The sequence below is a fragment of the Pyxicephalus adspersus genome, chromosome 6 (genome assembly GCF_032062135.1).
Source record: "Pyxicephalus adspersus chromosome 6, UCB_Pads_2.0, whole genome shotgun sequence".
Lineage (NCBI taxonomy): Eukaryota > Metazoa > Chordata > Amphibia > Anura > Pyxicephalidae > Pyxicephalus > Pyxicephalus adspersus.
The window spans coordinates 32,227,241-32,250,559 of NC_092863.1; the positions used below are offsets into that span (position 1 = coordinate 32,227,241).

The following is a 23,319-nucleotide window of genomic DNA, read 5'->3' on the forward strand; positions in this document are numbered from 1 at the left end:
TCTTGGAAAGTCCCAAGCCTATTGAAAATACTGGTTTTTATATTAGGGGGAACGCCATGCTGTGTGTTTTTTAACCCCAAGTTTGGGGGATAGTATTGCGGGTAATGGGTGTGTAAGGGTATGTGGTTGAGGTCCTCAATGGCAGTAAAATTGGTGTCAGTATGAATGGGGTAGGGGACCCATCTTTGGTGTGGAGTCTCCTGAATGGTTTGAAAAAAAGGTGAACTAAGTTTTAGTGTGGAATAGATTTAGAGTTGCTTTTAATATCATTCCTGGACTGGGTGGTAGTGTGGCTGGAAACAGCAATATCATGTTGGTGCAGATCCAAATTAATGTGGTGTTTGCCTGCAAGGACTGGCAACCTAGGAAGATGTTAATTAGGAGTTTGTTCTTTATATTGTTATGTTTTATCTTGGTTTTATTCTGGTAAAATTGCTTTATGACAATGGCATGTCAATGTGAAGTTCGATGGAGTTAATAGTAAGATTAATATGAAAAAGCCTGAGAGCTATTTGACCATAATGGGGCATAGTGTTGTCTTTAAAGGGTCAATGGGGGGGTTGTGTAAATTGGTGTAAGTGGAGGTCTGTGGGTGTGTACATATATCCCTTAGTTTAAAAAATAAACCTGGTCATCACTGCTAACATTCAAAACAGTAATCAATAGAAATGCAAATAAAATTATTAATTATTTAAATATTATTATCACTTTATGTGTTGTTTATGTGTTATTTTTAAAACATTTTTTTTAAAGAGAAAAAAAATAAATCACATAGACTCAGCCTGGATATCTTTTTCCCCAATATTTTTGTACTTTTGTGTTGGTTATATATGGTTCGTTTGCCCTTAAAGCAGACCAATCACCAAAATTTAACTTTAAACTAAAACTTTAAACTAACCCTTTTAAACAAACTAAGAATTATTTTTTTTTTATCTTTAAAACATTTAAAAAAAGTGTTGTTTCTTTGGTCTATACCAGGGGTCAGCAACCTTTACTATCAAAAGAGCCATTTTGCCTACTCTTCCACTAAAGAAAAATAGTCTGGAGCCGCAAAACATAACACAGTTTATACACTTTTAAGTTTTAATATTTTTTTAACTTTACCTGTTACAACAAGTGTGCATGTGCAGGCCTACTTTAAAATAAATTAAACACTGAACTATGCCCCTAGAAGCCTCCAGCTTCTAACGTATCATCCTGTTACATTAGAAGCTGGAGGCTTCAAACGTAACAGGGTAGATTTTTTTGATGGGCAGAGTTCTTTATGTTCTGACGATGCCTTAGCGATGAAATTTTAAGGGGTGTTAGCCACAGGTGTCCCTCATTTGCAGCTTTAATTTTGTTTACCTGTACCCCCAAATCTTGAGTAATTGGGGTTCAGGTGCTAAAAGCCTCCAGCAATGTGTAACAGGGTAGATTATTTTGATGGGCAGAGTTCTTTATTTTCTGACGATGCCTTAGCGATTCAATTGTAGGTGGTGTTAGCCATAAGTGTCCCCCACTTGCACCTCTATTTTGGTCACCTGTACCGCCTCCCCCCCGTTCCAGAGAAATTGGGGTTCAGATGCTAGATGCTTCCAGCAATGTGTAACAGGGTAGATTTTTTTGATAGGCAGAGTTTTTATGAATTTTTAGGAGGTGTTAGCCACAGGTGTCCCGTACTTGCACCTCAAATTTTTTTCACCTGTACCCCCTTTTCCAGATAAATTGGGGTTTAGGTGCTAGAAGCCTCCAACAATGTGTAACAGGGTAGGGGTTTTTTGATGGGTGGAGTTTTTAGGAGGTGTTAGCCACAGGTATCCCCCACTTGCACCTCTAATTTTGTTCACCTGTACCCCCTTCCTGTTCCAGAGAAATTGGGGTTCAGGTGCCTCCAGAAATGTGTAACGGTAGATTTTTTTGATGGGCAGAGTTCTTTATGTTCTGATGATAGCCTAACAATTAAATTTTAGGGGGTGTTAGTCAGAGGTGTCCCCCACTTGCACCTACATTTTTGGTTTTGTACATCTCCCCATTCCAGAGGAATTTGGGTTCAAAGGAGGGGGATGTCATTGTACATTGTTATTTTACAGTAGATTATAGTAGTATGCGTATCAAGAAATTAGAAACACAAAATCATAAACTATAAAATAATCAAAATAATAAACTAAATGAATTAAAAAAAAAAAAACATATTATGTGTTTTTTATTTTTTTTTTTAAATAAATAATATACTCATACTATTAAAATATACTGTAAAATTAATGTTCTTGAAATTCAATGTACTGCTGTTACACATATAAATCCACTGTATTGCATTTAATACAGTAATGCTGTATTGAATGCAATATAAATGGATTTGAATGTCCCACCCCGCCAGCAACGTCCTCATGCATCAACATTAGCAGGAACTCCCTAGTGACTCATCGAGTGCAGAGGAAACCAGCCAGAGGTAGAAAGAAGATGGACATCGCAGAGAAGGATGACGCGGGATGCCAGCGGATCAGTTAAGAGTCGATTTACTATTACTTCCGATAGGTTTACTTACCCCGAGTGTGACTCGGGTTTACTGCTTTTAGCATCTTTTTTCTACCCAGAATCTTGGAGTTACTTCTCAGGGGGTGAAATGATCTTTTGTGAAATATTTTTGTCTACTAGTAGATGCTGGTTTGTCCTCCTGTAAAATGTTACAAAGATCGGGCGGGTGACATCAGAAGAAGGAAGATGGCAGCATCCAGTGTCCAGTCTACGCTGGCAAGAAGGAACAAAGGACGGCGCAGAATTCAACGGATTAGGATCGTGAAGGATTGATAGCTTTCCACTTGTAAAGTGGAAATAAAGTTCTGCTTTAAATGACATGGAAGTCAATACATCACTCGATTTTAGCAGAGAAATTGCTGGTACTAGAAGTGTTCATTCATTAAAAGTATAATATTGTCGCTGGCGAAAACAGCTGTTACGTCTAGCACCTGGATTGGTTGAAAAATGACAGGAACTTAGCTGGGCAGATTTTTTTATTGTGCTCAGCAAATCCAGCAAGGGGGCAACTGAAGACAACTCTCCCTGGCTTCTCGTTTGCACGATTGGGTGAACAGCGATAGCAGATCTATCCAGAAGGGATCCCCATCTAGGAGTTCTTTTATTAAGGTTCACTGTTCAGCCAACCCATCACAGGGATGGCAGGGGGTACAAAGGGACAGCTATACCTGGTTGCTCTCTTGCTGCCCACACAGACCCTCACAATACTGTAGTCATGTTTTGGGGGAAAGACCCTAATAATGGCCGTTGCCGCTTTTGGGGGAAGAAAGGGGTCTGGTTTTTGTCAAAAGGGAATGGGGACACATGCTTTTTGCCTCTTCTCTTCTTTGACAATCCAGACTTCATAGGATCTTTTACTGATAGTAGGGGAGCACACAAGTTTGCCACCCCCATTGGTACTGAGGGTCCCAATGTTTGCCAAGAATATGTATATTGATACAAGGCAGGATGGATCCATTATTTTATGGTATTTACATCGAGTTCTGATCTTCCCATTCAATTGATGTAGAAGAAATTGAGTCTCATCAGACCAGTCAACATTTCTCCAATTTTCTCCAATTTTATAAGCCTCTGTTATATGTAGTCTCACATTATTCAATGTGTTGTGCATTCAGAGATACTCTCCTGCATACTCTGGTTGTAACAAGTGGTTTTTGGCCATGCTGTTAACCTCTACCGTCAACAAGGCATCAACAACATCTGCCACTCACTGGATTTTTTACCCTTTTTGTGAACCATGCTCTGCAAACCAAAGAGATGGTTCACCAGGTGTACTGGTCTACCAAATCATAAAGCTATCCGAGTGTATATATATACCTTTTCCAGAATTTATGACCTATTGAGATCTGGTGGTAGGTGAAGGAAGACAAGCCCCATATAGGTTTATAGGGTATATAAATGTATATTCATTACACAGGCAGAAAAGAATATTTGATGCTGGCTGGTGTAAACAAATAGTGGGATAGTGTCCATCAGATTTCAAAAGGAATAAATCTCTATAGGCTTTTTGCTAGTCTTATTGAAAGAAATAGCATAAGATAGTATTGTTGCATTGTATTGTTTATTCATATGTAGATCATAAGTGAGATTTCATCTGCATATAACATCAGTAACCTGAAATGTAGAAAAAAAACACTTCATAATGTTTTACAGTTACTGGATCCACATAGTTTTTCTTTGGGTAATAAAATGCTTTATATTGCCAACTGACTGGAAAAAATAGTTAGTTCAGACCACAAAGGTTTGCAATGCAGTAATTAGTGACATTTTGTATTTGGATAGATGTATGTAGTGGCATACACTTACAGTTGTAGAGTGAATGGTGTAGCATACTGTTTTGAGCAGAAGGTAGCACTAGAATACGTTACTGTGTAAAATACTAATAAAAGGTATTTTTGATATGTAAAAGGCATGGCTGGGGCCATTAATGTGTCCTGTTTGACGTAAAAACCAAACTCAAAACTGAAAAGGTAAAAAGAAATAGTGTATACACACAAACACACACATACATAATAATCTGCACATTTCTAAGGATATATAGAATGCTTAACAATGAAGATCATGTGTAAAAAAAACATGCTGAAAGAGCTTAGTTTATGTTGTGTCATTGAAATGTAAATATCTGCAAATTGTCCACACTATTGTCTCTTAGCATTTATCTTTAAGGTAGGATATATTAGACCCTTTCTTTTCTCTGTTTATTGCTGCATATTATTATTCTGAATTATATTTTGACCACCAATATAGTTATTTCATGCCTTTGAAACTGTTATGAAGACATAACTGTCATGTGCTATATAGACTTGCACCAGTTTTGAGGTTCAGTTAGCTCTTTTAGCTGTATGAAGCAGAAGGAGTTCTGTATTTGGAGGAGTGTTTGGTCATGTGACCAGTCAAAGTCACATGACCAGGTTCTCCTCCAATTACAGGGCTGATGTCTTAGCACCACTGTACAAAAATGTATGAATGGTTCAGAAGTATGTGTGTAGTGGAACACTGGAGAGGAGTACAGGAGAGCTCACAGCTCTCTCTGCTCTCTATAAATGCGCTTCTTAATGTTACGTGTCTTTAAAATAGACAGCCATCATTTTTTTGATCTGTTTTGGGCAGAGAAGAGAAGATTTAGAAGTAAAACCTCTCTTTTGCCTAGGATGTTACCAGGTGAAAAAGAGAAAGTCATTTTAAAACATGTACAGTTGTCACCAAACCAGAATGAGCAATAAATAGTCACAGAAAGCTATAAATACTTGACCAAGGTACTTATCCAAAGTACTCCAAAACTAAGTGCTTTGCCTGTAGTTAAACCTTTAAGAAAGCCTGTTCTATTTTTTTTCTTTTCACATGTTGATTTCTCATGAATGCCTTACTATCCAACTGTCTCTGATTTGATAAAACTGTTCCTTTTCCAGTCCTCTGTTCGTTTCACCACTTTTTGAGTGGATATACAACACAAATCTCTGGAAACAATGTAATGTTTAGCTATACAAAAATTGTTATTGTACACTGAACCTCTCTCTATGGTTTCCCTATAATGTCATTTGTTATTTTAAGTTGTTGTTAAATTGTAAAAAAATTTGTCTGCTTAACCTTTTTTTGCATAATCACCATTCCCAAACAGTTTTTTGGAGAATTTTTTTGTAAAACTTAAAATATCAAAGTTGACTGACCGACAACAGATCTAATATACAATTTCCTACCTTTACATTTTCTTATATTCTTATGAAAATCCTTGTTCTGATGGGTGGCTTGACATGTGAAAATCTCCTCCTTATTCCATATTTCTATGGGAATTTTCTCAATACTTGTAGCAGTGTATGTTCTATTGATTCCAAGTATTGGTGTGCCAGACGTCTTGTTGGTATAGTAGTTTCCATTCCTTAACCATGCAACTAAAATATTCTGAGGCCAGAAGTTGGAGATCGTGCACACCAATGTCACAAATTTTTCTTCATCACAACAAGATGCGAGAACGTTAATGCTGGGGGTCTGTATCTTAATATCTTCATGATCTACAACATAAAAACAATATGTCATGATTATTCATAGCAGATATAGAACACTTTGATTGTTTACGCCAATTTATTGGTATGGTTGTGTGCTTGAATTAATAAATAAAATTAATGGGAATTCTACTCACTATAGTCATTAAAGCAGCAGGTCCAAAAGAAAAAAGTCTAAAAACAGCTTATGTTTGAGTGTTTATAAAAACGCAATTCAGAAGCATGCAATATTGTCTATATGTGCTTACTAAGGCCCCAGCATACATATTAGTGCTTGTACATTTTAGTAACTTAAAATATGCTCTGGGTTTTTTTTTTAGTGTTTTAGCGTTTTTTTTTCAATGATGATTAAATGCATTAAATGATATTAAAATGCACTTTATGTGATTGTTTTTTTCTTACGTAGATGTGCACTTAAAATCCTTACCCCCCTAAAAAAATATCAGTGGTAAAAAAATATATCATTTAATATAATAAAAAATACTATGTTTTACCTCAATACAGCTCTACATAGTAGTTTTGTTAGGAGTTGGCAAGTAGAAACCTAGTGCACATGAATGGACCTGGATAAAATGTTTTTTGTGAGTTGTTGGGTTAAGCCTTCTGCATGTTTCTGGCTGTGATCCTCTTTATCTATCCTTGCACTGGATGTGACCCTCTCCATCTATCCAGGTTGTGACATTTTCTGTCTGACCTGGCTGTAACTCCTCCATCTTTCCTAGCTAGCATCACAACATTCAAGCAGGGACACTGAATGGAATAACAGATACATTTTACTGCACTGGTAACTTACCACTTCTGATTGAGCCATTAATTCTAGTCGTTTACAATATCAGCCTATCAGTTGTAATATGTGCATGTGATTAATAGCAGCCTGTTGGTAATATCTCAGAAGTTCCCAGGTATAATGCTTCTAATTTTCTCTTACTTCCGGTTAGGTGAAATCTTAATTATTATGACAGTACTGGGGTGGGGGGGGGGGGGGGGGGTGGTTGGACTAGCCAAAATTGGCCATATACTATTGATTCTGAATGTACAGTTTGCATAAAATCTCCTTTTGGTTTATCAAATCTATGTAATATGGGAAGATGCCTAAACAATCCATTGAATGTATATCAAATCGGGGAGGACTTTGTATTACATAGTTGTTGGGTCCCAAGACAACTGTAAAATCCCCACTTGGCTAGACTACTGCCTACACGTTTCAGATAAACTGACTTGTAGCCAGTAACAAAAAATTCTGCAGTTGGATGTTTGATCCAGATCTTAAAATTGAAATTGTCTGATATTGTTTATTAGATCAATTGCTTCTGTCCAGGGGATTACATGACAAAGACTTAAAAATACCTACAATTACAATACACAATTGCAATATTATCGTGTTTTCACTCTGAATCGCACACTGAAGTTTTAAGTTTGGTAAATGCAAATTTTGTTACAAGCTTTAAAGTAGGTACAATGATGATCTTATACAGAACCTCTTTATTTACCTTTTCACTGTCCAGTTTTAGGGTTGAGGTAAGAGGAAGTAGATTTAATAATGTTAATCAGATTGAAGTAGTACTGGCGAGATATATCTGGTTTAGAGGATAAATGATTTGGTAAAAGTTTGTTTTTTATTTTATCTTTTAATAAGCTATCCATTTAACTTTGATCATTTTTGATTAGAGTTCTGCTTTGATGAGTCATATGCAAGATCCAATATTTACCGAACCATAACAGGCAAATAATGTGAGACATGTGCAAAGCATTATAAATGTACTATAAAATAATCAACTTAGTGATTAACTTGGTAATAATTCTTATATTTACCTATTTTAATAATGTAAAATTTAAGGTCATTTATTCACCTTTTTTGGCACACAATAACAAATTTCATTTAAATTCTATTTTTCCCTAATGTTCTCTAATGCTTACAATGTAGGTTGCTTTGAAGTTTTGTACTATAGTAATTTTTTCATTAGGATTGGTGTTTAACATTTGCTGAAAGTTTCCTGTGCAATATACCTACCAATATTCATTGTTGTGTGAACATCTGGCATAGAGCAGGGCTGCTTTACCAAGCATGATGCTTGTTTGACTGACATCCATTCGTCATGGGTCACTTTGTAGCTGTATTTAATTTTTTGATTGCGATCAGTGGGAACAAGAACAGCATTCTTTTTGGTATCTTCGCCATCAAACTTTAAATGAACCTGACTGACATTTGGATTGGATCCGAAAATTGAGCATTTTATTGTAGCATTGTTATAAAAAAAATCTTCCCTGGTTGGTAATTCTACCTCCACAATTGGTGTCACAAAGCTTTCATGACATGCTGAGGACAGAGAGAAACAAGCAATTTATATTTCATAATAGATATATACATTTTCGTCAGATGAACAGATAAATGACATAAAATTCATAAGGTGCATAAAACTGAAGAAACCTGACACCATAAGGAAAATGAAGGCCTATTTAGCTGTACCTAAAGTAATTTGTCAAACCCTAAGGTCTTGTTGACCATGACATTTGCAAAATCAGTGTTGACTTGTATTGTGCTGTGTAAAATATACATTTTGAAGATAGTTCACTAGCTTTTTTCTGAAGGTCACCAATAAATGAACCCCTTTATAAAAAACTAATTTGGAAACTGGAGATTATATATTTTGAGTTACTGATAATAAATTGAAATTATTAAATTATTAAAGTGTACCTTGCTAAAGATTGTAAATAATATAGAGATTATTGGCATAGTAAATTGAGACTACAGCATAGTAGCATAAATTTTTACCTAAACACTTGCTAATATTCTGCATGTAATTTTCTTTGTCGAGTTTCACTTGACATGTATATTCATCCTCTTTATTCCAGCTCTCCTTAGGGATTGACAGTGAGCTTTTTCCAAGGTATAATCCATTTACACTCTTTACAGACCTCAAATCTGTTTCAGCGGTATTGAGAAAAGGACTTCCATTCTTTAGCCATTTAACAGTGGCATTTTCTGATTTGAAATTTGATAGGAAACAAACTACTGGCACAAAATTCTCTCCAGCTTTGTTACCACAAAAAGGAAGCAAGACTTCAATTTTGGGGTTTTTGCAGACAGCATCTGTAGGAAATAAATATGGTTACAAATCATTATAAATAAAAAAGTTGAAGTTATAGATTTGTATTAGCACTGACATAATTTTAAAAATAGAGGGAATATACACATTTATTCAACAGAAGAGTTCAACTCTGCAGTGATTTCTAATGCAACAAACCAAATTGTAATTAAAGAAACATTGTATTAAGAGACATGAGTTGTTACTGATCATAAAAATTGTAATATTTTTGTAGTTTCCTGTTATGCTGATTTTCTTGCTTTATTATTTTTGGTGCCTGATTATTTTTAGTGCCTCATTTCTGTTCAAGACAAGAGAGACTCAGAAGCTGATAAAGGGGTCCTCCCACTAATTGCTGTAGTAAACCTAAACCCAGGAGGATGATGTATAATTACTGTTCTTGTGGCTCATGTCTAAAAGCTGGTATGAACCTGGGAAGCATCCTGGGTACAAGAAATGTTTGCTACTGATGGTCCAATCTGCACCAGAGCACCCCACACAGGGAGATAGACTTCACTGGTGATCAACTTCCAGGTTGCGGCCTTCCGACACCCTAGGACAAGCAGTCAAAAGCGAGGTACCAGATTGATAGACAAGCTCAGAGTCAGACAGGCTGTAGGCAAGTGTAGTAAAAAAAAAGGCAGTAGTCACTAACTAGTATTCACAGAAGGAACAAAGAAACACTGGAAGACCCACAGACCCACAGGGTTACCAGAGATACATGGGGTCACAGGAGGTACACAGAGTCACCGGAGATGCACACTAGTAGGGGGTCAATCGCCAAGCCACATGCTCTATGCCCTTAAATGCCCTGAGCAGTCAGGTTAGCTATCTCCTGATTGGCTGGGGCTCTAGCATTCCCGGTGAACCCTGGAAGTGTGGACAACTGCATGCATGGAGAGGAGACCAGACACTGGAAAAATTCAAAAGGGTGAATGTAAAAACTTTTCTGTGATGCAGATATTTGTTATCCAACTGGGTATGTTGGAAATCCAATGGTTCCTCCCACTGTTCCCTCCTATAAAGATGTAGGGGGGGGGGGGTTATGAGAAAAACAATATGGTAGGGTTGCAGTGTAATTGTCCAACACACCAAAAAAATACAGATACTACCATCAGCTGGAGATCTATACCACACTGAAGTTTTAAGACATAGCCATCTGTAAAATATAATACATATATTTAATTGCATTTGATAACAAGGTTGTTTAAAACCGGAAACTCGGCATTATAGTTAGGTAATTGAAATTTTCTGAAGGAGGGCAGAAATGACAACTCACATTTTTTTCTTTAAGGCAATTATTTCCCTAAGATGTTACAATGTATGTTTTTCATTGTACAAACTGCACTAATTACAGCAACAGTTTAGAGACATTTATTAGGAACAATATGCCAATTTTGTACACAAAGAGGAACATTTACACTGTTCTCATACATTACAGTGCAAATGGACTTGCAGACACATTCACAATATCATCAGACATCTAGATTATCCCATGGAGAGGGCCCTCAATGCCAGCTTATCAGGCAGAAAAAAACTGTGAAAATTGCTTTTTCACCCAGTAGTTGCTGAGCAGGGACATCTGCCAATTATTTGTAGACAGAAGAGCTTGTCCATCATCATTTATAACCTAAACACCTCCCAGTAAAATTAAATAGGTGAAAAGATGCAGGATTTTTCTCCTCTAGCCACCAAGAAAAAATCTACCACACCAAAATGTTGACTACTTACAGGAACACTCTATATATTTTTCAGTGAGTTGATCAATTAAATAATAATAACATTTCATCAATGACATTGATTTGCCATTTTATATTGTATTGGTATACAGAGAAATATACACCTATATGTAGGTATACACTAGGAAGGAAAATAAAAGGGACCATATGAGGGTCCATCTGAAAATTAGCATGCTATATTTCTGGTTCAGGGTAAAATGTTAGGTAGTGAACAAATGTAGATAGGCAAATAGATAAAAAGATGTTTGATAACTTGTCCAAAACTTTATGTAGCAACATACCTTGAGTTAACTTTATTTCATGCTTATTACTCTTGCAGGAAATTGATGAAGTCTCCCATTTCTCAACAGTGATACTCAAAAAGCTCACAACAAATTTATTCTTCATCAATATTGTGTGAGCATGTCCAGGCTGCATTTTTATTTCTTCTTTTGGTTGAGGATCTTTTAGAAGACAGCCAATAGCTACCAATGAAGCACTTTCCAACATGTTACAGCATGGTAAAATTGGTAGCAGTAGGCTTTCACCAAATTTACCTGAAAATATAAAAAATAGGATTCCATCATATTTTCAAAGTAAATAATACAATTATAGTGCTTTTAAAAACAAAAAACAAAAAAAAAACACTAATCAGTTTCATTCATATATTTGTTTTGTTTTCTGATCTTATCTGATTCTCCAGCTACTACCTTCTTCAAAGCCAGCCTCTATCCTAATCCATTCCCTTCCTGATTATTCCTATCTGTTATTGACATTTTAGACTCCCTTCCCATGCATTCCAAAACATGCCTATAGCATTTTTTTCTCTATTAAAACCTTAATAGTCAGTACAGCATCTTGCTGTTCCAGTTAATGTATTTCTAAAATATTAATGCATCATTTTTGTTTTTATTTACAAAGTTTCCTTTTTATTCAATCACAATTGAATCCTTTTCATTGTTCTTTTAATACACTAAGGTAAGTTGTCCCTACTATTTATTCACTGTTTCATCTGTTCCTTATAGTTGCATTTAAAATCTGGGGAGACCAGTTAAACATGACAAAATGTAATAGTTAAAATCATATTAAACAAAATAGTTAAAGTGACTGATACATTATTGTGTTCCTCAATATATTAACCCAATTTTTTTAATATGCATGTAAATGAGAAGAAAATACAAATAAAAATATGTACAATAGAGATTAACATTAGAATACGAAATACGAATTTTGCATGTTTTACCTAAATACAATCATTTTCCATAAACACAGTCTATTATAAATGTATTAATGAATCTAATCTATATATATATATATATATATATATATATGGTCAATATTCAATAATATAATAAATCGGTAACAATTAAACAAGGATATACAAGGATATAAACATAAGGAAAACAAGGCTTTAAACAACAATGACAACATCTAACAAAATGAAATGCAATCATGGGAAGAATAAAAAGTTACTACTTTATTCCCCCCTTCTATGTTTAATATAAATAATTTTTACTAGATAATTCAGTATATATGTACATAAGCAAAGTGGAGCAGCACTCATGTGTCTATAATTTAGACACATGGATAGATCCTTCTCTAAGGTTCTGTATAAATACCAAGAAGTGTGTAGAAAGCAGGGATTTTTTTTTAAGTTAAAGCAATAAGCATAATAATAAAGCTTTCCCATGTTTTGAAGAAAATTTGTTTTTGTGTCCAGATAGAAGGACCCAACAGGAGAATGTTGGTGGATACCTGTTCTATAGCTATCCATAGCCTAAAGATAATATGGTAGTAGCAGTCCACTATCTGATGTACTGAATGTTCTTCTGGAGCAAGGTCAGATAGGCCCCCTATTTTATTTGGGTCTGTTAAATGGGGAATCAATAGGGAGCAGGCCTATGTCAGAGGCATAGTGTTCAGAAGCAGCTGGAATTCAAGAAAATAATTTATGAGTAGGCCTACGTCAGAGGATCATTCTTCATAGTGTGCAGAAGCAGCTAGAATTCGAGAAAATTATTTATGACAGGTCTACAGACATCCAGTCACCTAGACATTTGATGGCTTCTCTGGCGTATCTAAATATTTCATAATCACTTTGAGGAATGGGAATGTTAAGGTTCTCTGACAGTACAAAGCAATAAAAAACTAATTAACAGTTAACTAGAGGACCTACTAAAACTATCCACATGCACTCTCTGCTTAAAAACATAGCATGTGTATCTTCTTTTATGCATCCCCAGTTCTAATAGAATCCTAGAGGGCTCCTGGGCAAACTTAAATGTCTTAAAAGTATTTATGTTACCAGGCATATGGATTTATGCATACAGAATTTTCAATGCCTCTCAGAGTGATATAAAAAGCGAAGTTGTTGAACTAAAACAGATGAGGACTATAGCTAATTGTTTTGTAAATGTCTCAAAAGTAGTACTAATAATTTTAACTCTAATAATTTTAACACACTTTAATGTTTTGCAGAACATATGGGTACCTCACACATTTTACAGTACCGTACTTACCATTATTCACTACAGTTTAACTGTGGCTCCCAAACACACATATACGCACACATAGAAAAAAAAAGTCCTATAACTGAAACATTGTATCTCAGTGATGACTTGAATAATGTTAGTTGCTTCAAAAAAAAGCAACAGTATCAACTTTCCAAACTGTCCTTTGTATGTAATTTAGAGAGCTAACTACTAACTGAATAGAATTAATAAAAAAGCATTCTTTTAGAATGATATTTTTGTAAGTCTTTCACCCTACATGTAAACAATAGGGATGAGAGAGAATGCCTCTGTCATTCTCGAGAAAATTTCCTCGAATCTCAGATGGCTTTGCAAAGTTTTGTCAAACCGATTTTGCGAAACCATCAGAAGATCTAGGAAATTTTAACAAGAGGATTTGCAGGGAATCATCCTGTTTGTGATCTCCGGGGCACTGGAGCTTAATTAACTTAACCTCTAGTCCCGGGGATTTTCTTAATGAATGTGGCCGTCTCAGGCCGCATTCATTGAGAAGATGTGTGATCCCCGGCACTAGAGGTTAATTAACCTCTAGTGCCGTGGATCGCACCCTTCAAAATATTTTTTTTTTTAATTCAACCTTACACCGGCCCTCCTTGCTTAAAATTCGGTAACCGAGAACGGCCAAACTAGCCGTGAGATTGAGTTTTAAAAACTTGCTCGCAAATCCCTAGTAAACAATTGTTTTGTTTTAATGTATTCATCTCATATGCAAAATATTTTACCAAGACTCAGTAATTTAAACCTGATCTTGCAGCACCTTAGGGTATTCTTAAACCTCCCTTTCCTAAAAGTGTGCCTTGGTACTTTTTTAATAACCTTGAAAGTGCAATGGATAATCTTTTTTCTTAGAACCTGTGACATCATTACAGGGGCTGTAGAAAACATATCCGTGGTCTCTGCCATTCTCTGTGACCAATGACCAATTATCAGGTAATATGTCAGTGCAAGAAAGACAGGGACAAATTCTCATAGCTTTCCTGCGTGGAATCAACACATACATCCATTAATATTTCTTGTACACCTATCTCTAATACAGCTTAGGCTAATACAGCCTAAGACTTAAGCTACGTACACACGTCAGATTTTTATCGCCCGATAATCGGCATCGGCCAATTATCGGGCGAAAATCTGCCGTGTGTACAGTCGGTGTCGTCCATCGTCCGGACGACCGACCTGCCGGATCCACGGACGATGGACGACAGCCGATCCTAATGAAAGGGAAGGGGAGAGCGTGCAGCAGGGTGCCGCTCCGTCGCTCTCCCCCTCCCCTCTCCATAGAGCATGAACGGTGCTGTATGTACAGCACCGTTCATGCATCGTGCACTCCCTTGTCGTTGGATAGGATCTTGAAAGATCCTTTCCAACGACAAAAATTGCAAGTGTGTACGCAGCTTAAGTTATACCTAAAATGATCAGTATGGCCAATCTGTGTCATCATCTATAATGCATGTGTACAGCTATGAGCACCATCAGTGATAAACAAGTTATAAAAGCAAAAAAACTCTCCTGCCTGACCTCAAACCAAACATTATGTATTATTGCTGCTGAAACATGCAGGAAATGAAAGCATGTAGCTTGAAAAGTATGTGCACATTAAAACAACTCCACTGCAAAAGATAATGTGGATTTATACTTACTTTTCAGATTAAATGTTGAAATAAGGTAGCAGCAATTCTACAAATAACTAAAATAATATTTATTATGAATTAATGGTTATGGTAGTGACAGTGTGACATTTACTGATCACGTATAACAAATGTTAACTAGTTACCTTTATTTTTCATACAGGATTTAACCATTTCTAGATGTGTTAATCCCTAGTGACATGCCTCTTCTTCTATAGTAAGTGATGCCACTGGTTCCTCCAGGCTCCAACGGCAATCATTAAAATGATAAATATTAATAATTGCATGTATATTTCATATTTATCTTTTACAAGCTGCAAGTCATTTTATTTCTCTGCTGCAGTTTGATTCTCAAACACCTCTGTCAAACATTCTTCCTTTGTAGTGCACACGGCTCTGAAAATAGTTTCATTTTAGACAGAAACAGATAGCTAATTCAACCTCTAACTAGAAAGCCCAACATCTCTTCCTCCCCTCATTCAACCAGCTTAACACTTTTTTAACACCAATTATGAAGGTTAGTATTGCTAAGAGAGCAAAGGGTATGTGACCCTCATCTGTGCAGTCACCCTTTAGTCACCTCAGTTACATTGTGCAAAACTTTTTCCTATTTACAGCCCAGAATGGGTATGCTAGTTTATATGAAATTTGCTCTCTCACTGGTTAAATTGTGAAAGGGTTCATTTAGTTGTGCACAAAAATGGCCTGATTTATTAAAGCTCTCCAAGACTAGGGAAGATAGACTATCATGGAAGAACTTAAGTGATCAAGCCTGGAATGGTTTTGGTCTAGGACTAAAAACATTTTCTATATAATTTCATGTTATTTTGAAGAAATCCATTTCAAGTTTGTGGGATCACCCAGGCTCTCCCATGATGGTCTATCATCTACAGTCTTGGAGAATAGGAAGGCCCAAAATGTACAAAAATACTTTTACACAGCTTTGAAATTTCTTTTAATATTCGAAAATTTCTGTTGGGGAGATAGAGTTTAACTTTCCACACTTTGAAAATGAATAGGGAAAAGTAAAAACTGTAGTTATAATTGTACCTTGTAGCTATAATTCTGTAAAGCCTTTACCAGGGTAAAGAAGATGAACATTACTCTGCAGCAAACATAGAACACTGAGAGATAGAAAAAAGACTCTTTAAGAATAAAGGTCGAGACAATGTCCGAAACATAATAAATGCTTCTTTCTTTGGAATAATAAAATGCCAGTCCACTAAGTAGTGTAAATTTTTAAATACTTAATGCTGACAATTTTTAGTGCTCTCACAAAAATTTAAAAAGCATCCACATAAAACACAATTCTAGTGGGCCACGGCCATCTGACATGTCTCCTGTATGCCTCGCAGGCTTAGAGCAGTGGCCGGGTAGTGCCTTCGGACACAAACCGCTTACTCCCCCATCGGACACTCAGACCTGCGATGTGAGAGTGAGCGAGTTCTTGCATCATGATGTTACTCAGGGGGAAGTTTCCTCTCCTTTGATTGGAACACGGCTCCCCACACATGCGCAGTCCAGAGTCTGTGAGATTAATGGAGCTCCAAAAGGTTGGGGACCACTGATCTAAAATACTTTGGAACACTGGAATCTGGATGGTAAATCACCACAAAAAAGATTTTCCCTAGTTTGCCTGTGTACCTTCTTGTGAAATAAAATTATACCAGACTAGCTATTGGGATCCATCTGTATGGATGACAGTTCAGCTCCAGAATGAATCTCTTTACTTGATTGAAAGTCACATCAATTCTATGTGTCACCATCCATAAATCCATTTTCCATCCACACTAAATGTTTGCAAACATGATGTAATCTTAAAAATAGGGAATTTGACACTAATTGATGGGGAATTATCTACTTCTACTGATACACCTCTGGAGGATCTTACACAAAGGAATGTTTCAGTAAGTGTCAGATTCTTCTTCTTCTATAAAGGGACTTCTTATGTTTTCCAAGACTGGAAATTCATTATTATGGTGGGCAAGTTATTATACTTTCATTGCTCCAGCCCTTGGGAACCAAGTCATTGTGAATCAACAACATATTGCTTGGTCTAGTATAATGCATGAATTAGTTTAAAATCCATGTGGAATCAAGGTAAAAGTTGCCCACAATGCTGCAATGTAATGTATGAAAAAATAAATGCTGGTAATAATATGAAAATGCAATCTGATAACATCTGACCAGTGTATGAAAAGCTAGAAAATGTGATCATGAAATACCAGGAAATTAGCAAAGTAAAGACTGTATGAGTTTTGGCCATTTGTATCTATTGTCTATGGCAGTCTTTCTTAACCAGGATTCCACCAGAGGTTGCTAGGTGTTACTTAGGCCTCTTAGGTTAGTTAAGGTGACACCAATAATCTTCTTGGTTATCTATAGGGGGGACATTAAGGGAGCAATGTAAGAGGCATTCTTCCTACTGACCACCGCACTAATATACTGTGAACTGTGGATATTGGTAATATTGTTATGGGTTCCTTAACATCTGAAAGTTATTTTAAGGGTCCCCCATGTTAAAAAGATTGAGAAACGCTGTTCTATGGGTACCTTATCAAAACAGGAAAGACACAAATGTTTAAAAAAAAAATCTAACATATCCAGAGACAACTGCAAACTGCCTATTAAGTTTTTAAAATTCAAAAAACTTTTGGGAAATCCTGCCCATTTTTGTGTTCTTTTTCATGCTCATATGTAGACAATTTACTGACTCTAGTAGTGCAGAGGAGCAAGAGAAAGAGTATGGTTCAATTGTGGACCTGCTCACTCCTCATTTATTCATTGAATTTAAAACCATTGTGCTGCCTAAATGGACTAAAAGCAGGACTATGAAAAACATGGAAGTATTTATTATAAAGGATGCAATCTCAAAATTACCTGTCAAGGTAGCTTGTCATATATTGATTGCCCTTTTGAGTGAGAGAGTTCTCTACAATAATGATAGGACAACACAGGTATAGGATATAACAGCATATCTTTGACTTTGCAAACATACTTGTCCTGTAAAATGAATCTATTCTATCACACACCCTATTTAAATAACCTTAGCCTTAAAAAGCAACAAGATTCAAACTTTTCAGTTGTTTAAATACAGTCTAAAACTGTATAAATCTTCTTCTGTTAGCCTCTGCACCTGGAAATAGATTTAAGAACTAAAATTGCACTCAGATTTCAGAGGTTCCCTAGTTCCCTAACAACAAATTATATTATGATAGAAGTATCCTGATGTAATAACACATTATTATAATATAACAAACATTTGTTGTGGGTGGCCTTCACAAAGCCGGGTAATCTATATAACTTTTACTTTGCCTTTGTCATTCATAATTTGTCATGTCATGTAAAGTAAAAATAACAGAAACAGTTGATCCAGGAAACATCCGATTGCCTCATGGAATCAGGAAGGGGTTTTTTTCCCCCGTTAAAACAAATTGTATCAGGGTTTTTTTTTGCCTTCCTCTGGACCAACTATGTCTTTTAGGGTTTATATCTGGCATGTGTTTATTTCCCTAGTGGTTGAACTTGATGGACTTATGTCTTTTTTCAACCCAACCTACTATGTAACTATACTGTGGGCCTGATTTTTTAAAGCTCTCCAAGGCTGGGGGGAATACACTTTCATCAGTGAAGCTGAGTGACCCAGCAAACCTGGAATGTATTGCGTAAAAGTAATTTGCTATTTGTCTGCAAATGTTTTTGATTCTGGACCAGATCCATTCCAGGTTTTCTGGATCACCCAACTTCACTGAAGAAGGTGTATTCTCTCCAGCCTTGGAGAGCTTTGATATATCAGAGCATATTTCTCTTTCATGTTTTACTTCATATTAATACAATTTTACCTTAAGATCTTCCACTGTAGCTCTGTACTTTTTTATATTTATGCTATCTATCTTGGCAAACTATTTCTTTTTCACAAGATACCAATATAACTTGGATGCACATGACACTGCAGAACTACCTCCTTCCAATTTCTCCGTATTTACTAATAGTTATCTTAACGCCTAAACATTTTTCTACTTTACAAGCCCTATACCCTAGATTAGTGCTTCTCAACCAGGTTGATTGGGGTTCCTTGAGGAATTTGTGACTCCCAGGACAGTTTAAGTCATACCAATGGTTTTGGCTATCTGTAAGGGTGGCTATCGTTCCACTGGCCAGCAATGCATTCTTCCTACTGACCACAACACTAATATACTATGAGCTGTAGATATAGAAAATACAGCAAGAGTTCCCTGAAGACCTGAAAGTTATTAAAAGAGGTTTCCACATGTTAGAGAGATCATGTAACAATGGTCTAGATATAGATTAGAATTAATCCCCACATTCACAACACCTGCTGAATGGTATATAAACTCTCTACAATACTCCCTTTTCTGTACTCATGTTGCCACCAATATGTAGGTAAAAGTTAAAATGCCACCCATAGTAAAAAGTTAAAATTCCACGGTACTTGCTTTTTCTATTATATCACTCAGGCACTCAGGCCCTCAGTTTTATAGGTTATCATGATTACTTCAGTTAAACTTGTCTCTTTACCCACTACTTATTTACTTATCTGCTGTTCTGTTCTATTATTGTATTTACTGTTTTCCAATCAACTTCAGAATAATGTTACTATAGTTTCATTTAAAAACACTGCAAAACTTATCTCCCACTAATATGTCTCCTGAAATACATAAATACTTATCAAACTGGTATTTTGTTAGCTAACCCTCCAACTTGAACTTTGTGTACTATAAAATTATGTTTATTCGTTATGATCTCTATATATCCATATTCCTATCTACTATATTCATTATTCACCAAATCCAGTCACTTTCATCCACTGCCACAACCATTAGGAAAAGTGGCAAATTCCCAGAGAAATTATTTAGCGCTAGAGAGAGCATTTTTTATAGTAAACAAACTTTTTGCAGTAAGTAAAATTTAGTTACAGATATCCTATTTTTTGTCAGTCGGGAAGTTTTTCGAAAATAGAGCCTATTTTTGGCCATTCTGTGCACTTAACTTTGTTTTATTATAAACATACAAGAGTTTTTACCTACATTAAAAGGTGTATGGGTTAAACCCAAAAAATAAACATTATGAACAAAATAACCTCAGATTCAACAAAGATAAAATAAAATCAGATTTGACATAAAGCCCTGCATAAACAATTTACATGAGCTATTTTACAGTTATTAAGCAAATCAAATACCTTGATTTTGGCAGTCAATTGCAGTATGCCCTCAGTAGTAATCTCAACTCCATGCATTTTGAGGACCTAACACCCTTCTTGAGGAGAAATATTTAAAATGTCCTCAAGTAAATCCAAGAAGATCCCAATGCAGGGACACCACACAGAACTGGTAAAAATCAACAGAAACTGGTAAAAACCAAATGTTCCTACGTAGCACTAGGCCACTAACGCACAACATGTCCCTCAAATCAAAGGGAGCTTCCAGGGTTTTGGGAGATAGAGGTTCCTAGCTCCCGAACCACCATTTGGCTTGTTTTAGAAGGGATCAGTATGATTGATCAACCAGTGCTCCTTTGGGGTCATTTGGGTATAACCAGTTTCTGTCAATTTTTACCAGTGTTGTGTGGATTCCCTGCATAAGATCCTCTTGGATTTACTGTAAGACACGGCACTGGTAAAAATTGACAGAAACTGGTAATACCCAAATGACTCCAAAGAAGCACTGGTTGATCAGTTATACGGATCCCTTTTAAAACAAGCCAAATGGTGGTTCAGGAGCTAGGAACCTCTATCTCTCAAAACTCTGGAAGCTCCCTTTGATTTGAGTGACATGTTGTGAGTTAGTGGCCTAGTGCTACTTAGGAACCTTTGGTTTTTACCAGTTTCTGTTGATTTTTACCAGTTCTGTGTGGTGTCCCTGCATTGGGATCTTCTTGGATTTACTTGAGGACATTTGAAATATTTCTCCTCAAGAAGGGTATTAGGTCCTCGAAATGCATGGAGTGGAGATTACTACTGAGGGCATACTGCAATTGACTGCCAAAATTGGGGTATTTGATTTGTTTAATAATTGTAAAATAGTTCATGTAAATTGTTTATGCAAGGAATTATGCCAAATCTGATATTTTTTTATCTTTGTTGAAGCTAAGGTTATTTTGTTCAAAATGTATGTTTTTAGGATTTAAGCCACACATGTTTTAACGTAAGAAAAAACCTTTGTAAACTGTAATCGAATCAGATGTGGGTGCTGATGTATATAAGCCAAACTAGTGAAAGAAAAAAATATGCTGCCAGTGTTTAGTGTTACTAAGACTGTCCATTATAATTATAATGTTCTGGGACACCACAAATATTTTAGAGAATCCCCCAAGCATAATAATTAAATAATTTGTGCAATTTCAATACTGCCCTCACAAGTGCATGAACAAAAATCTCCTTGCTAAACTATTTTTTAGTTTTGCATTGGTAAACGTCCACCATTTCCCTGTGCAGATTTTACAGTAGGCTTATAGTTGTATCTATTATTCCTAAAAAATGTTGTTTTAAAACTATGAATGAAGGATAATATGAAAAACATGGAAACAACAGATAATAATTCTAGAGATTTTACAGATATTGAACAGATTCTAGCAAAACATTAATTGAAATGTTTTAAGTCATACTATGGATATTATAATAGAGGGTGTTTTATTTATTCCAGTTTGTATTTTTGTCTGGTTTATTCCTTAATGTCCCATGCTAAGGTTACGATACGTAATGACACATACTAACAGTTGCCACAGATTTGACTATCTGTGATGGCTCTGTGCCTGCCAGCTGCCCTGCAAATTTTGGAATAAGTTCCCAATCATGTGATTGTTATTAAGAATGCGCAAAATTGAGAAATATATTTTTACCAAAACATTTGGTTAAAATATGGCAAAAATGATGGTGACATGGAGAGAATATTGAAATTTTGACTAGTTTTGAGGGTTTCAGTAAAATTTTATTAACATCAAACATGGGGCTAAAAATTACTTTAATGAGGAGCAAAAGCATCTAATGTAAGAAAATTTAGGAGTAATATTTATTTAAATTGGGACCACATAGACATGACATTTTAAAATAAAATAAAAAATGTTAGTAAGGCTATTTTAAAACTGGTCATTTTTGTGTGGTTACCTCATGCCAGTGAACCATTGCCTCGGGGGAGATGCTATATGTAGCTAGTCCCTGCAGCAGCCCCATTGAAAATGAATGGTGGCAGATGAGAGTGGTACACTGACAGCTGTCCAAAGTGCAGAGGCTGGTTCTTTAAAAAAATTGATGGAAGGTGCTAACCACGGGGAGCCATGCAGGATTTCTCAACTCTGGGAAAGATCTGAACCTGCCCTGAGACCTAATACTATAGAAAAAAAATAATAGAATAAAAATAATAGAAAAACAGCATATTTAAACATTATACATCTCTAACAGTCCAGTTAAAATTCCTGCTTCTGCCTCAAATTCCTCACTCCTTCTCTATCAAAATCTTACCAATCTGATCCCCACAAGTACTATGCACACAAAGAATTACCATACATTGCCATACATTGCCATACATTAAATAGTTACTGGGGATGACCCTGAGTTCCTGTAAAGTCAACTGGCTCAAGTCAACAGGTCATTCCTATTTTATAATTAAAAACTGGTAAAAATGTACCACATGGCACATGGCAGTAAACACTTTTGCTTGTTTTAGGATTAAATAAATTTAGCAGATGTTCCCTGTTGACCTCTAATCAACTATGAAATCTGATCATTAGGCTTTATTTATCAACAAGCGCGCATCAGCAGGAAACAGTCAACTTGAGAGATGCAGTTAAATTAAAATAAAGGATGCAACAAAAAAAATACTATTTTTGAAATATTCGGTGAGTAAAAAAAAACAGTGCAAACATCTCTAAACTTGATCACACCAGCATGTTTGAAAATACATAATTTTATATTATATTTTTGTATTTAACATTTGTAAAGATGTATCACATATTATAATTATCAGGGCAAGTTAACTGTCTTGAAAATATTACATTCAGTACTTTAATTATATGTTTCTGAAGTAATCACCTAGATGATAACAAGCCCTATTGAAAACAATGTTTTTTTCATAGTCAACCAATTTGATAGAAAAGCAGAAAGTTCTTGGAATCAAAACAGCATGAACAAGATCTGAAGAGAATCTGATATTTGTAAAACATTATGAGCAGCCCCAAATCTATTTTAGGAGAAGAAACACGAAAAGCGTAAATATACTTTCTTAACCATCCATAGTTTTCAACCAGTGCAGTGTGCAAGAACCATAAATTAATTGCCTGCATTTATAAATGTTGTACACATCTTTTTGGTGAACCCATATGTTCAG

The 23,319-nt window shown here is 35.7% G+C and overlaps 3 gene segments (V, D, J or C); all 3 read right to left on the minus strand.

The window, feature by feature from the left end:
* Positions 1–23,319, minus strand: part of LOC140333456 (Ig gamma-2C chain C region-like) — a 186,021-nt gene that overhangs the window by 145,858 nt on the left and 16,844 nt on the right.
* Positions 1–23,319, minus strand: part of LOC140333454 (Ig gamma-2C chain C region-like) — a 134,894-nt gene that overhangs the window by 94,137 nt on the left and 17,438 nt on the right.
* LOC140333451 (Ig heavy chain C region, membrane-bound form-like) overlaps positions 1–23,319 on the minus strand; it is a 63,539-nt gene that overhangs the window by 7,036 nt on the left and 33,184 nt on the right. Inside the window, 4 exon segments of the C gene segment in view lie at positions 5,715–6,026; positions 8,029–8,334; positions 8,791–9,108; positions 11,124–11,378. Of these exon segments, the coding sequence occupies positions 5,715–6,026; positions 8,029–8,334; positions 8,791–9,108; positions 11,124–11,378 (1,191 nt within the window).